The sequence below is a fragment of the Pristiophorus japonicus genome, chromosome 7 (assembly GCF_044704955.1).
Source record: "Pristiophorus japonicus isolate sPriJap1 chromosome 7, sPriJap1.hap1, whole genome shotgun sequence".
Lineage (NCBI taxonomy): Eukaryota > Metazoa > Chordata > Chondrichthyes > Pristiophoridae > Pristiophorus > Pristiophorus japonicus.
Window position 1 is genome coordinate 129,132,415 of NC_091983.1, and position 14,711 is coordinate 129,147,125.

The 14,711-nt window shown below is 43.9% G+C and overlaps 1 protein-coding gene across 2 annotated transcripts in view; it reads right to left on the minus strand.

The window, feature by feature from the left end:
- The window catches only part of nus1 (NUS1 dehydrodolichyl diphosphate synthase subunit), a 46,472-nt gene that overhangs the window by 15,345 nt on the left and 16,416 nt on the right, over positions 1–14,711 (minus strand). For both annotated transcript variants that reach the window (XR_011593787.1, XM_070884461.1), the window contains exons 2-3: positions 1,172–1,297; positions 242–394 (exon numbers count right to left, since the gene is read on the minus strand). Coding sequence is in view for 1 of the 2 variants with exons in the window: in XM_070884461.1 (XP_070740562.1) it covers positions 242–394; positions 1,172–1,297 (279 nt within the window). In the remaining variant the exon portion in view is untranslated. The remainder of the gene's footprint in view (positions 1–241; positions 395–1,171; positions 1,298–14,711) is intronic.

Sequence of the window (14,711 nt, forward strand, 5' to 3'; positions counted from 1 at the left end):
CTTTAAAACTTTTCACCACTCCATTTTAATAAAATGGACCCACTAATAATAAACTCTGAAGAGTGTTAAGAATTACTATTTTTATTCAAAGCAATCAAGTAAAAATATAATTTCAATAGAACACACTTCAACAGTATTTCACTGTGGCATGAATGAAACCTTAGAGGTGGTTCTGGGCCCATTCTCAAACTGTCCAAGCAAGTTAAAATTGTGTTCCTTCCACTGACCAGATGGTACTTACCTCTGAGCAAACTGTCCATAATATTCACATTTAGATCAATGGACCTTCTCTGCTGCTGAGCAACTAATTGGCAGTACTTCTTAGCAGCTTTCACTATATCTGCTTTCCCATCATCAGGTGAAAGCACTTTCACTGTAGTTGGACAAAATAAAACTAAAATACAAAAAAGTTAAAATAATTGTAATATACTGGATATCAATAGTATAATGATTTTAAAAATTGAGACTGTACAAACTACAATATTAAGTTGACAGTGTGTAGCAATGTGTATACAAGTAAAAAAAATACAGGACTTTGTCAGCGATATTCCATGATTTGATTTTACAATCCGGCAATTTTGTGTTACCCAAGAACTCGAAAGTCCTTTCTTCCTCTTCCACCCTCAAAACACTGAGGCAGACAAATGGAACAACAAGCAGTCCAAGTTCCTGACCATTTAACTAGAGCACTTATAGACATTAAACACTGAGCAAATTGAATCCTTTCAATTATTGTAAGGGATCCTTGTAAGTTAGCAATCTAACAATGGAAATTTCGGCCATTACATGAAAGTTAAGTAATCTATCCAAATTGCTTGATCTTGGGGCTGGGGTGAAACATGGACTGCAGATTATCAATGGCAGTTTCAAGATTTGACATGTGTAATGTTTTCAAGCAAGGATTTGTTCTTAGAAGAATCTGCTTCATAGACTCAGCTACAACAATGCCACGTCAGCAAGCTCATCACTGAAAATTGTAATAAAGATAACTAAGACAATATTTACAATGGATGCATCACATGGCACTGTGCAAATCCAATCATACAAGGAGTTACTATGACAATGGACTTTAGAAACTGGTGTACAATTTTATTATTTCCAAAATAGATCTCAAGCTACAGAAAACAATTGAAAAAAAATCACATTTAATACATTCAATAAAATTACCCACCTTGTTCAACCTTCTTGTTACTATTTAAAATTTCAGTAGAATACTTTGAACAGTCCAGACCAAGTAACTCTTGCTGTTGTTTTAAGATTTCCTCCATTAGCCTGGAATTGTTTCTCTTGAAAATACCTGAAAGACACACACAGGGCAAATTAGTCAGATGATTAAAAACGGTGATTACCATAAGCAAAACAGGAGTCAAAGAGACAAGAAGATTGAAGCAGTCGAGACTGGTCAGTGACAAGGACATCATAGAAACATAGAAAATAGGTGCAGGAGTAGGCTATTCAGCCCTTCGAGCCTGCACCACCATTCAATAAGATCATGGCTGATCATTCACCTCAGTACCCCTTTCCTGCTTTCTCTCCATACCCCTTGATCCCTTTAGCCATAAGGGCCACATCTAACTCCCTCGAATATATCCAACGAACTGGCATCAACAACTCTTTGCGGTAGAGAATTCCACAGGTCTCCAAGTGAAGAAGTTTCTCCTCATCTCAGTCCTAAATGGCTTACCCCTTATCCTTAGACTGTGTCCCCTGGTTCTGGACTTCCCCACCATCGGGAACATTCTTCCTGCATCTAACCTGTCCAGTCCTGTCAGAATCAGCGAGTGACTTGGCCTACATTTGAGAAATCTGGCTTACAGTAGAAAATTGCAAGATGCAAAAAGACCAATGACGGAGAAAAAAAAATTAACGATCTGCTAGCAGTAACCCAGAACCCTTTAGCACCTGTGTTTTTGGTACTCGTGGCTGAATCATTTCTAGTCCTTTGTTTAACAGCAATGAGTGAGTTTAGCGATTAGTGCCAGGAGTATCTTGGCCTTTATTGCAAAGGGGATGGAGTATAAAAGCAGTGAAGTCTTGCTACAGCTATACAAGGTATTGGTGGGCCACACCTGGAATACTGCGTGCAGTTTTGGTTTCCATATTTACGAAAGGATATGCTTGCTTTGGAGGCAGTTTAGAGAAGGTTCACTCGGTTGATTCCGGGGATGAGGGGGTTGACTTATGAGGAAAGGTTGAGTAGGTTGGGCCTCTACTCATTGGAATTCAGAAGAATGAGAGGTGATCTTATCGAAATGTGTAAGATTATGAGGGGGCTTGACAAGGTGGATGCAGAGAGGATGTTTCCACTGATGGGGGAGACTAGAACTAGAGAGCATGATCTTAGAATAAGTGGCCACCCATTTAAAATTGAGATGAGGAGAAATTTCTTTGAAGGTTGTGGATCTGTAAACTTCGTTGTTTCAGAGAGCTGTGGAAGCTGAGACATTAAGAAACTGTCTATTTCTGTCTTAAATTTATTCAAATGATAAAGGGATAAGGGGTTATGGGGAGTGGGCGGGGAAGTGGAGCTGAGTCCACGATCAGATCAGCCATGATTCTATTGAATGGTGGAGCAAGCTCGAGGGGCCGTATGGCCTACTCCTGTTATTATTTCTTATGTTCTTATTACACAAAGGTCACTTTTACCAACTCGGATCACAGTCAGATATAATTTATAGTACTTTTTTTTTTTTTTTTTTAAAGTGAACAAAACCCAACTGTATGCAATACTTCTTTAGTTGCCTGTGTAGAAAAGATTGCAGTATGGCTGCTTAAATACCTCGTAAAATCACAACTTGCTTGCTACAATTCAGGTTTTCTGCAAACATGATAACCTTGTGTACACAGCAAAAAGGCAGTTTCCAGCAGAGGCGCTAAACCCATTGTGATGTGAATAGAATAACATGGAACAAAAGTGGGGGGAGGGGGGGGGAGCGGAAATGAGTTGGAGAGAAAGAGAAAAACAAATGTTCCTGTTGGAGCATGAACGAGCTATTTCAGTCAGTCAGTGTTAAATTTGAGAACCTCCTGAAATATCAGTAGTGAATTGGATTGTATCTGTACCAAACAGGAGAATTTATCAGGTTGTCAAATGGATGAATGTTTGACACGAATTACATCTCAGATTAATAAAATCAATCATTTTCATGGACATAATGGCCCCAAGTTTCCACACGCGGCGAAAAAGGCGCACCTCAGAGCTGGGCGCCCGTTTTTCGTGCCAAAAAAAAAGTGCGGTATTCTAAGGAGCTCGATGTCTGCTTGGCGCGGCGCACAGGGTCGGAGCCTACCACTCGCGCCGATTTTGTAAGTAGGAGGCGGGTACAATTGAAATAAGCTTCTTGGTGCCGGCAACCCTGCGCGTGCACGTTGGAGCGTTCGCGCAGTCTGAAGTAAACATTGGCACGCGGCCATTTTTAAAAGTGCTGCAGAAAAAGTGAAGATTTGTTTCTTGGACCCCTGCAAAGGCTTGTATTTTAATTTTCTTGATATTTCTGTGTGTGAGGGAGTGCTTTTAGCAGCACTGCTAAATAAATCACCTGCTGAAATCAGTGAGTTCAGCTTTTCACTGCTAAACTTGCAGAACCGGTGCCTGCAAATTAAGGACTGTGTGTTTGGAGAAATAAGAGTGCCAATTCAACTTTGCAATGGATCAACATCCACCAAGAACAAAGAATTTCTTGCATGAGGAAGTGGAGATATTAGTCAACGTAATTGAGCAGAGATGGCAGGAGCTAGATACCAGCAACAGAGGTCGCATAAAAGTGCCACCAAAAGAAAAGAAACGACGCTGGGGAACCAAGTTGCAGAAGGTTACTGCGCAGTGGTGCATACCAGGAGATCTGGAAGTCAGTGTAAAAAGAAATGGCACGACCTTGGTCAAGTAGTTAGTGTAAGTAATATTTCCCATTTTTAATTTAATCGCAATTGTAACCTGGCTATCTGTATGTCCCACCTTGCAGACTGACACACTGTAAAAAGTTATATTTTACTCTTTGCAGAAGAAATTGGCCCACAACAAAAGGGAGGCAACTCGGACAGGAGGAGGCGTGCCCAATCTGCATCCACTGACACCCTTGGAACAAAGGGTAGCTGCTATGATGAGTCGGACATGGAGTAAAGCAATCGGTACAGCACAAGCTGGGCCCGCACGCGAGGAAGAGGGTAAGTCGTGAAAATGCATCATGGCCCTTTAAATCAACCTGCTGCCTGGCCTGCTATGTGTGAGAGTACTCATGCCACCCACCCGGCCCCCTCCCTTGCTGTTAAGCATTTGACTGTTCTGATGTATTTTGCAGAACATGATGATGATGATGATGCTGCTGCTGCCGCCAACCCTGAGGATCCTGAGGGTACAGAACAAGGACCAGTACAACCAGCTGTGGACGATCCATACTGGATGATGGCAGCGATGACTGAAATGTCTGCAGGGGAGAGCTTCCAATTTAATGTTTATGAGCCCCCATCAAGGGGCATCAGAGTTTCAACCCCTAGCATAGGTCTTGGTTCCACCATCCATGGTTTCGCTTCCGATGTTGCGGGTCCCAGTGGTGCTGCTGGTATAATGCAGCATTCTACAGTCAGTGCACTACCGTCCGAGCCTGCGCCTCCCTCTCGCATAGGTTCTGGTTCCACCTACTATGGTTTTGATTCCGACGCTTCGGGTCCCAGTGTTGCTGCTGATATCATGGAGCAGTTTACACCCATTCGTCCAACATCCCAGCTCACGGCTCGCACTCGAGTGCTGTCGTCTGGAACACCGAGCGTCCTACCGTTCCAGCCCGAGCCTCTCCCTCTAGTTCTGCCGTCTGCAACACAGAGCATCCCACCATTCCAGCCCGAGCCTCTCCCTCCAGTTCAGCCATCTGGAACACAGAGCGTTCCACAGTCCCAGCCCGCGCCTCCCTGTGTAGTGGTGCCGCTTGCAACACCGAGCATCCCACCGTCCGTGCCCGTGCCTCCCAGTGTAGTGGTGCCACAAGGCAGACTCAGGCAGAGGAGAAGGAGATTGGAGACACGCTCTCCTGAGATGCAGCGTGCAACAGATGCGGCTCAGGTTGTGGCATTGGGTATGGAGACCAATGAGCTTACCCGATCACTCATCGGTGGTGTCAATGCAGTAGGTGAAGAGTTGACGGTCCTGACGGGAGAAATAGCAGTAATGACACGGGAACTTAGGGAGGGAATGTCCGAGGGAGTGCAATCGACGGCTCAGGCTGTCAGGGAGGGCATGCAAATTACGGCACAGGCCATCAGGGAGGGCATGCAAGTGTCGGCACAGGCCGTCAGGGAGGGCCTGGTTGAGGTAGTTGCTGCAATAAGGGCACACAGCCCAGCCAATCAAATGACACACCCATGAGGAAGTGAACATTGACTGAGATATGGATGAGACATGGTTGCAGCCTTTCTTTGCTGCTTTTGTTCTTGTTCTTGATGTAGCTGTAGTAGCGTTTTTCAAATTGAAATTGTTTTGTAAGTTTTGTAACTTAACATATAAGTGATCAGGGTTTTCAAGTGATCTTAGTGTAAATGCTCTCACATTCTGTAAATTATTTAATTTTGCATCTAAAAAGTGATCTTGAAGTGTAAGTGATCTTAGAGTGTAAAATTTTTCACATAGAAAGTGTTTTGTAACTTTACAAGTTTATATGTGATCTTCAAGAGTCATATTAAAAAGTATAGTTTGATACAACAAATATTTTATTAGAGTGACGTTAACTTTTCAATAAAATATTTTTTCATTAAAACTGTTTCATGTTCCATTAACACAACACAACGTAGGAACAACTGCAAAGAATAAACATGTCCATATGCAAAAGTGGTCGCAGAGCCCTCAGGCATCAGTAGTTGAAGCGTTCACGGATGAGCTGCTGGCGCAAGTCTCGAGCAATCGTTAAAGGGGCACGATGGACGGCCCTCCTCTGACCTCGTGCTCCGGCACTTGCATGCTTTCCCGATTGTCGTTATCATCCACATCCTGGTCTTCCGTAATACTATCATCATGCACTGGACCCTCACATCGGTCTTCGGGTTCCACTACCAGCTCCTGCTGCCTCATGATGGCTAAGTTATGAAGCATGCAGCACACAACAGTGAAGTGACCGACAATCTGAGGAGAGTATAGCAACTGTCCTCCGGAATGGTCCAGGCATCGGAATCGCTGTTTCAATATGCCAATGGTCCTCTCAATGATGCTGCGCGTTGCAATGTGCGCCATGTTGTATTGACGGTCAGCTTCTGTCCGTGTCACGTGTAGGGGTGTCATGAGCCAGGTGGTCAGGCCGTACCCTTTGTCTCCCAGTAGCCAGCTCTGCCCTTCTGGCTGCTGCTCAAACATGTCAGATAGAATGCTGTCGTGTAGGATGAACGCATCGTGGGTGCTGCCAGGGTATCTCGCATCGACTGACATGATGCGCTGCTTGTCGTCACACACGAGCTGCACATTGATAGAGTGGAAACCTTTTCTATTTCGGTACTGCTCAGATTCCTCCACGGGTGCTCGCAAGGCTATGTGGGTACAATCAATGCAGCCCTGTACCTTTGGGAAGCCGGCAATCCTGAAGAAGCCCACAGCCCCCTCATGGATCGCTTGTGCGGTCATTGGGAAATTGAAGAAGTAATTCCTTCGCGCATAAAGTGCAGCCATGACCTGGTAAACGCAGGCATGTATTACACGTTGAGAGATGGCGCACACATCTCCAGTTGTAGCCTGAAACAATCCCGAGGCATAGAAAGAAAGTGCAGCTGTTACCTTCACTTCACCAGACAAGTCAGTTGTCCTTCTGCTTCTGGGCTGCAAATCTGCTCTCACCATATCACAGATCTCAGTGACAACTTCTCTGCGAAAACGCAGCCTTTTCACACAATCAGCCTCGCTCATGTCCAGGTACGAGCGCCTGGTTCGATATTGTCGACGTGGGTAAGGTCTCCTGCCCATCAACCTACGGGCTACGACGTTCCTGGTGCGGTGAGCTCCAATCAATTCTCTCCTATGCAGTGAATTGATGGCAAACCATTGCATAATATGTGGTGTTGACAATGCAGCACCCATTCTGCAAATTTAAATATAAAACTGTCTGTGGCTGCCTCTCCCTGTCCAAATGGCCTCAGTCCCCCTCACAGTTCGAAGGCTGCTGCTGTATCTTTGGCTGCCAGCCAGCCACTGACTCCGCCCCTAAAGCGTGGCCGAATGGCCTCAAGAACCTTAATGAGCTGCGTGTGTCCTGCGTTGATTCTTCGGCTGCCGGCCAGCCACTGACGCCGCTGCTATCTCATGGCCGAATGGCCTCACATCGGTCCGCTGATTCTTCGGCTGCCGGCCAGCCACTGACGCCGCGGATATCTCATTGCCGAATGGCCTCGGGTCCATCCGGTGCTGCTTCTTCGCGGCCAGCCACGAAGAGAATGAAGGCCTGCCTCAAGCACTGCAACTCAGCTCGAAGCTTGCTGCCGCTGCCGTCGAGACACTGACGCCACACCCCTGCCTGAAGCACTTTCACACAGGTAGGAACATGGTTTATTTAATCTTTTCTTTGCTTATAAATTTTTATTCAGGTTGGATTTATTTGTATAATATTTGTATAAGTATAACTAAGGATTGATTGTAGAATTTAATGACTTCCCTTCCCCCGCCCCCCCTCCCACCTCGTTCCCTACGCCTAATTTGTAACCTGTGCCTGATTTTTTTTAAAGTGTAGACAAGGTTTTTTCAAGCGTACAAAAATCTTCACTTACTCCATTCTAAGTTAGTTTGGAGTAAGTTTTCACTGTGGAAACTTTCAAATCAGGCATCAGTGGCCAGACACGCCCCCTTTTGAAAAAAAAATTCTGTTCCAAAGTGAAACTGTTCTACCCGACTAGCACTGGAGAAAACTAAATGTGGAGAATTCCGATTTCTAAGATACTCCATTCTACACCAGTTGCTCCTAAAAAATCAGGAGCAAATCATGTGGAAACTTGGGGCCTATACGCTGGGAATCTGAAAGAACTCAATATAAATCTTCATTCACATTATTGCTGAAATAAAATCCTTGAGAAGTTTATAGTTTCGAGAGATTAAATTTGGTGTCCAGGGGCAAAGCTGTTTGATTAGTTTTAAGGATCACACAATGGACAAGAATATAGGCCCATCCATTGTCCATCCCGAAAGACCCTCTGCAACCCCATTACAGCATCCACTCATTTAAATCATTTCAGACGGATTTCAGTTAAACTCTCTTAACTGGAAACCCATCTCAATCTAAATAAAGGCATGCCCTTTAAAGCTTATAAAAATAAATTTTAAAAGTTAATTTGTTCTGTGGAAACTGCTATGACGAGTATCCTCAATTCATTCAGTGTTCCAATTTTCCAACTCAAACCTAGGCTAAATGAAACATTCCCAACTAGTCAAAGTTTTTGCTACTTGCTAAGGAGTCTTATTGAATGGTGGTGCAGGCTCGAAGGGCCGAATGGCCTGCTCCTGCACCTATTTTCTATGTTTCCTACAGATGCAGACAGGAAAGGTGGTTCAAGGCCTTCAGACTATGGATTTAAACCCTCTACAGTGCAATAGTAACTGGAGAAACAAAAACATTTAGAATCCAGTGGCATAGAATCATAGAAATTTACAACATGGCCCATCGTATATCTGCGCCAGCCGACGAAAAGCTATCCAACCTAATCCCACTTTCCAGCTCTTGGTCCGTAGCCCTGTAGGTTATGGCACTTTAAGTGCACATCCAAGAATCTTTTAAATGTGCTGAGGATTTCTGCCTCTACCACCCTTTCAAGCAGTGAGTTCCAGACCCTCACCACCCTCTGGGTGAAGAAATTTCCCCTCATATCTCCTCTAAACCTCCCCCCAATTACTTTAAATCTATGCCCCCTGGTTGTTGACCCATCTGCCAAGGGAAACAGGTCCTTCCTATCCACTCTATCCAGGCCCCTCAATTTTATATACCTCAATCAGGTCTCTCCTCAGCCTCCTCTGTTCCAAACAGAACAGACCCAGGATCTCCAATCTTTCCTCAGCCAAAATTCTCCAGTCGGCAACATTCTTGTAAATCTCCACTGCACACTTTCCATTGCAATCACATCTTTCCTGTTATGTGGTGACCAGAATTGCACACAATGCTCCAGCTGCGGCTAACCAGTGTGTCATACAGTTCAAGCATAACCCCCTTGCTCTTGTATTCCATGTTTCAACTAAAACTAATAATATGCTTTCTTAACCACCTTATCTACCTGGCCTGCTACCTTCAGGGATGCACTCCAAGGTCCCTTTGTTCCTCTACACTTTTCAGTGTCGTATCATTTAATGTGTATTCCCTTGCCTGGTTAGACCTCCCCAAATGCATTACCTCACATTTAACCGGTTTGAATTCCATTTGCTACTGTTCTATCCACCTGACCAGTACATTGATATCTTCCTGCAATCTACAGCTTTCTTCTTCATTATCAACCACACAGCCGATTTTAATGTCATCTGCAAACTTCTTAAATGTTGGGGGTATGATTAAGACCAAGTCATTGATATATATACCACAAAAGGCAAGGGACCCAGCACTGAGCCCTGCAGAACCCCACTGGATACAGCCTTCCAGTCACAAAAACACCCATCAACCATTACCCTTTGCTTCCTGCCTCCGAGCCAATTTTGGATCCAACTTGCCACTTTGCCCTGGATCCCATGGGCTTTTACTTTCATGACCAGTCTGCCATGTGGGACCTTATCAAAAGCTTTGCTAAAATCCATATACACTACATCATATGCACTGCCCTCATTGACCCTCCTCGAAAAATTCAAATTAAGTTAGTCAGACACGACCTTCCCTTGACAAATCCGTGCTGACTTTTCAAAATTCTATTCGTTTCACTTTTCTTATATCACCATTATTTCACCAACATATCTGTAGGGCACAAAGTGATTGATAACTTTTCAGTGAATGATAAATAATTTCTTAGACTTCAATGTTAGCCTTTTCAGTGTTGCCAAAGAGCCGACAGTCAGCTCTCAACTTTCAAATGTTAACCAGCATTGGGCACTGGTGAGTCGACCTCTGCGCGCACACACACACCTCCAAGTAAGTGCTGACATCAAATGAGCATTTGTTGTATAATAACATCTATCGTCATAGTTATGGGTGAGAACATCCCAACAAATTCCCTGTAAAACCACTATGAATAGAACTTAGTGGAATTCCATATATTTGAAGACACTGAAGCCATATTTACAGCAATTAATCCCAGCTTTCAATTGTGTAGTTTCCCCAGTAACTACAAGTATATTAAACTTTATTGAATATTACAGTTCTGTCAGAAATTGTCAGAAAGATGGCAAAGTAAGCAAATTAAACAGAGGAATATAAAAAGAGAGAGAAAACAAACAGAATGAAATGGAAGAGGATTTAATTCATAATTATTTCTCTTTATTCAAATCCAACCATAAAATGCTGACAAAACAATTTTTAAGTCCAAGGTAACATGAATGACACTCTTATATTACAGAAAAGTCCTAAAGCCCTGCAAGTTAAATTGCTCAGAGCATGGCAGATTTATCAATACAGGAAGAGCTGAGCAGGGCATGTACACATTTTGAGCTTGTGTAGTTACTCAGAAGTCAGCAACTTAGCTTTGAGGTGACTGCTCCTGCACAAACCTGTCACGTGCAACTAGAACAAAGTTGTAATTTAAAATTCGCATCCTGGTGTTCAAATCCCTTCATGGCCTCAGCACTCTCTAATCTCCTTCAGCTCTACAACCCTCAGATATCTGCGTTCCTCTAATTCTGGTCTCCTGTGCATTGTCATTTCCATCGCTCCACCATTGGCAGCCCTTTCTTCAGCTGCCTAGGCCCCAAGCTCTGGAATTCCCTCCCTAAACCTCTCCTCCTCTCTTTCTTCCTTTAAGACATGCCTTAAAACCTACCTCTTTAACCAAGCTTTTGGTCACCCATCCGAACATCTTTGTGGCTCCAAGTCAAATTTTACAGTTCAAATGATCAACAGCTCTACTAAACTGTTAATTATATCATTTTTAATAGAACTCAATTTCACTGTACTGCCATCTTACTGCATTCCCTCAAAAACTCTCACTTGCCTTGACAAGAAGTGCAGAAGTAGAACTGAATCCCAGTTGCCCACATCCCACAGCCAGGCAAGCAGAAATACAAGAAGCAGGAAGTCTGCTGAGGGTCACAAGTAGCCACCACAGATTATTACAAACACCACTGCAGCAAAGGCATCTTTACACAATTCACCACATCTACAATAATGTACAATTGTAGTTAAACTTTCAATACTATAATTTTGGTCCTGCAGGTCATTCAAAGCATTAAAATATTCGAGAACTCGAAAAGCTATTTGAGTAGAGATCCAAGGAAATCCTTATTATCTGATGAAATATGTTCATCACTGGTTTTCTGAGTGAGTTTTGAGCTGCACAATGTGAACAGCATGAATGCAAAATGGAGTTCTAATTGTATGTAATTTAGAGAAGAATGGTTTGAAAATGTTCTAATTGTCCGCATGTAAAAATGCTCAAACGCGAGTAGGACAATACAAAGTAGCCCACAAAGCAAATGGTATAGCATTTCACAGAATGCTCAGAGCTAGTTTCATTTTACAGATAACAGGAAAATATCAAATTAAAACTTGATACAAATGTAATGAACAAACCTCAACAATACATATTATATTGTAACTACATTTGTAACGAGAACTGCTCTTTGAGTTTATGCTTGCCCCCCAAAATGGCCCAAACTGAACAAATTGCAACATACACTATAATTTTTTGACAAACCACTACAATTGTAGCAGAATCCTCCAAGCAAAATAGAACCAAACACTACAGTTGTTGCTCGAATATTCACAAACTGCTTGCATGGCTGCATTCCAAAGTGTAGCATGGGACTGATGGGGAGTTGCTGGGTGGCCTTCTCCTGAAAAAGACTTCCATTGGCAACTCAACATGTCTTCTGGGTGACCATCCAATTTCTTCCAATAGGTGCAGTCGAGCAACTGTTTGCCTGGCGTGCACCAATTCTGCTCTAGGAACATGCCATGGCAATATAAATCATAATAGCTCATCTGCTTCTAAGAGAGGTGGAGGACTCTCAGGTAAAGATAGTCTGTGACCTGCAATGTCACCATAAAAATGTTAGGGCCTTGGAGACCCTTGCTCAAGCAATAGAGAACTTAATTTCCTTATTACAGAACACCTTACAGTTTGCTTCAATGATTCTTCCTTCTCGCCATCCATCTTAGGTTTGAATCACCTTTGAAAGGCCCTCATCTCTGCACCCTTAAGGCCAAGGGACACAGACTTGAACAGATATGGTGGACAACTAGTTTAGCCAGATCTGGCTGAAGCACATAAAGCACGATTGGGTTCTGCTCACATGTGCCAAAACTGCTCTCTATTTCAGGATCATCCCAGAATGCAAAGATAACCCTTGGCTTATCTCTACTGCAAACCATCTTCTTAAAACCCTCTCCTCACTCTCCTCCACCCTTATCTCTACACAATAAATGGAAGGATATTGAAGTGTAAAGGAACAGAGGCACCATGGAGTGCATGTCCACAGATCCCTGAACATAGTCACAGTCTAAGGATAAGGGGTAAGCCATTTAGGACCGAGATGCGGAGGAACTTCTTCACCCAGAGTGGTGAACCTGTGGAATTCTCTACCACTGAAAGTTGTTGAGGCCAATTCACTAAATATATTCAAAAAGGAGTTAGATGAGGTCCTTACTACTAGGGGGATCAAGGGGTATGGCGAGAAAGCAGGAATGGGGTACTGAAGTTGAATGTTCAGCCATGAACTCATTGAATGGCGGTGCAGGCTAGAAGGGCCGAATGGCCTACTCCTGCACCTATTTTCTATGTTTCTATAAACAAGGCGGTTACACAAGGCATTCTGGATACTCCCCTTTATTAGCGAGGGCCTAGAATACAAGAGCAGGAAGGTTATACTTGAACTGTATAAAATAGTAGTTAGGCCACAGCTAGAGTACTGATTGTAGTTCTGATCACATTACAGGAAGGATGCGATCGGAATGGAGGGGGTACAGAGGAAATTTACGAGGATGTTGCCTGGACTGGAAAATTTTAGCTTTTGGATAGGCTGGGGTTGTTTTCTTTGGAACAGAGGGGACAGAGGGGAGATTTAATTCAGGTGTATAAAATTGAGGGGCATAGATTGAGTGGATACGACTGACTATTTCCCTTCGCAGAGAAATCAACAAGCTGGGTGCAGATTTAAAATAATTAGTAGAAAAATTAGAGGGGAGTGGAGGAGAATTATTTTTTCACAGAGGGTGGTGGGGGTCTGAACTCACTGCCTGAAAGGGTGGTAGAGGCTGAAGCCCTCACCGGAGAACATCGGGTCTCGTCACCGAGAGCATGCAGAAACCAGGCGGAAGAAGCGTGCAGCAAACCAGGCTCCCCACCCACCCTTTCCTTCAACCACTATCTGTACTACCCGTGACAGAGACTGTAATTTTTGCATTGGACTGTACAGTCACCTGAGAACGCACTTTTAGAGTGGAAGCAAGTTTTCCGCAATTTCGAGGGACTGCCTATGATAATGATTATTTTAAAAAGTGCTTGGATGTGCACTTAAATGCCATAACCTACAGGGCTACGGACCAAGAACTGGAAAATGCGATTAGAATGGATAGCATTTTTCCGTCAAGCACAGACACAGAGTTGAATGGCCTCTTTCTGTGCCATGAATTTCTAGGATTCTATGAACAAGTGCGAGGGGCTCATGGACTTTTGACTACGATTAAGACCATCCGATCAACTGCCGCTTCCCCCACCCCACCTTGGCCAAACTTCATATAAAAAGGATCCTCCTTGCCCGAGCACTGAACTCATCTTTCTCCAATTTATTTACCATCTCCCCTCATGCACTCACCAAGTGCATCTTATCCACAAGACATAATTCCTGCTCCCAACTAAACTGCTCACCACCCAACTTCCCTTTGACTCCTTTAGCCGATAGTGAATGGTTCTCTCTCCTCAGGTATTGCCCCCCGCCCCCCCTCCTTCAAATCTGCCATCATTACCATTCTCCTCAAAAAAAAAACCTAACCCTTGACCACATTCCCACCCCCCCATCTCTTCCCCCATCCTTGCAAACTACTGACCATCTCCAACCTCTCTTTCCTCTCCAAAGTCCTTGAGCTCCCAAACCCACTCTCATCTTTCCCAGAACTCCATGTTTGAATCCCTCCAATCAGGTTTCCACCCCACCACAGTACCTAAATAGCTCTCAAAGTTACAAATGATATCCTATGTGACTGTAACAAAGGTAAATTATCCCTCATCGTCCTTCTCGACCTGTCTGCAGCCTTTGATACGGCTGACTACAGCATCCTCCTCCAATTCATCTTCAGTGTCCTCCAAGTGATGGGACTGCACTCGCCTGGTTCCATTCTTGTCTATCCAGTCATAGCCAAAGAATCACCTCCAATAGCTTCGCTTCCCACAACCACACTGTTAGCTCTGGTGTCCCCCAAGGGTCCATTCTCATCTACATGTGGCCCCTCAGCAAAATCATCCAAAAATACATGAGTTTCCACATGTACACCGACGACACCCAGCTCTACCTCACCACCACCTCTCCTGAACCCTCCACTGTCTCTAAATCGTCAGAATGCCTGTCCGACATCCAGTACTGGATGAACAGAAATCTCCAACAAAATATGGGAAGACCGAAGCCATTG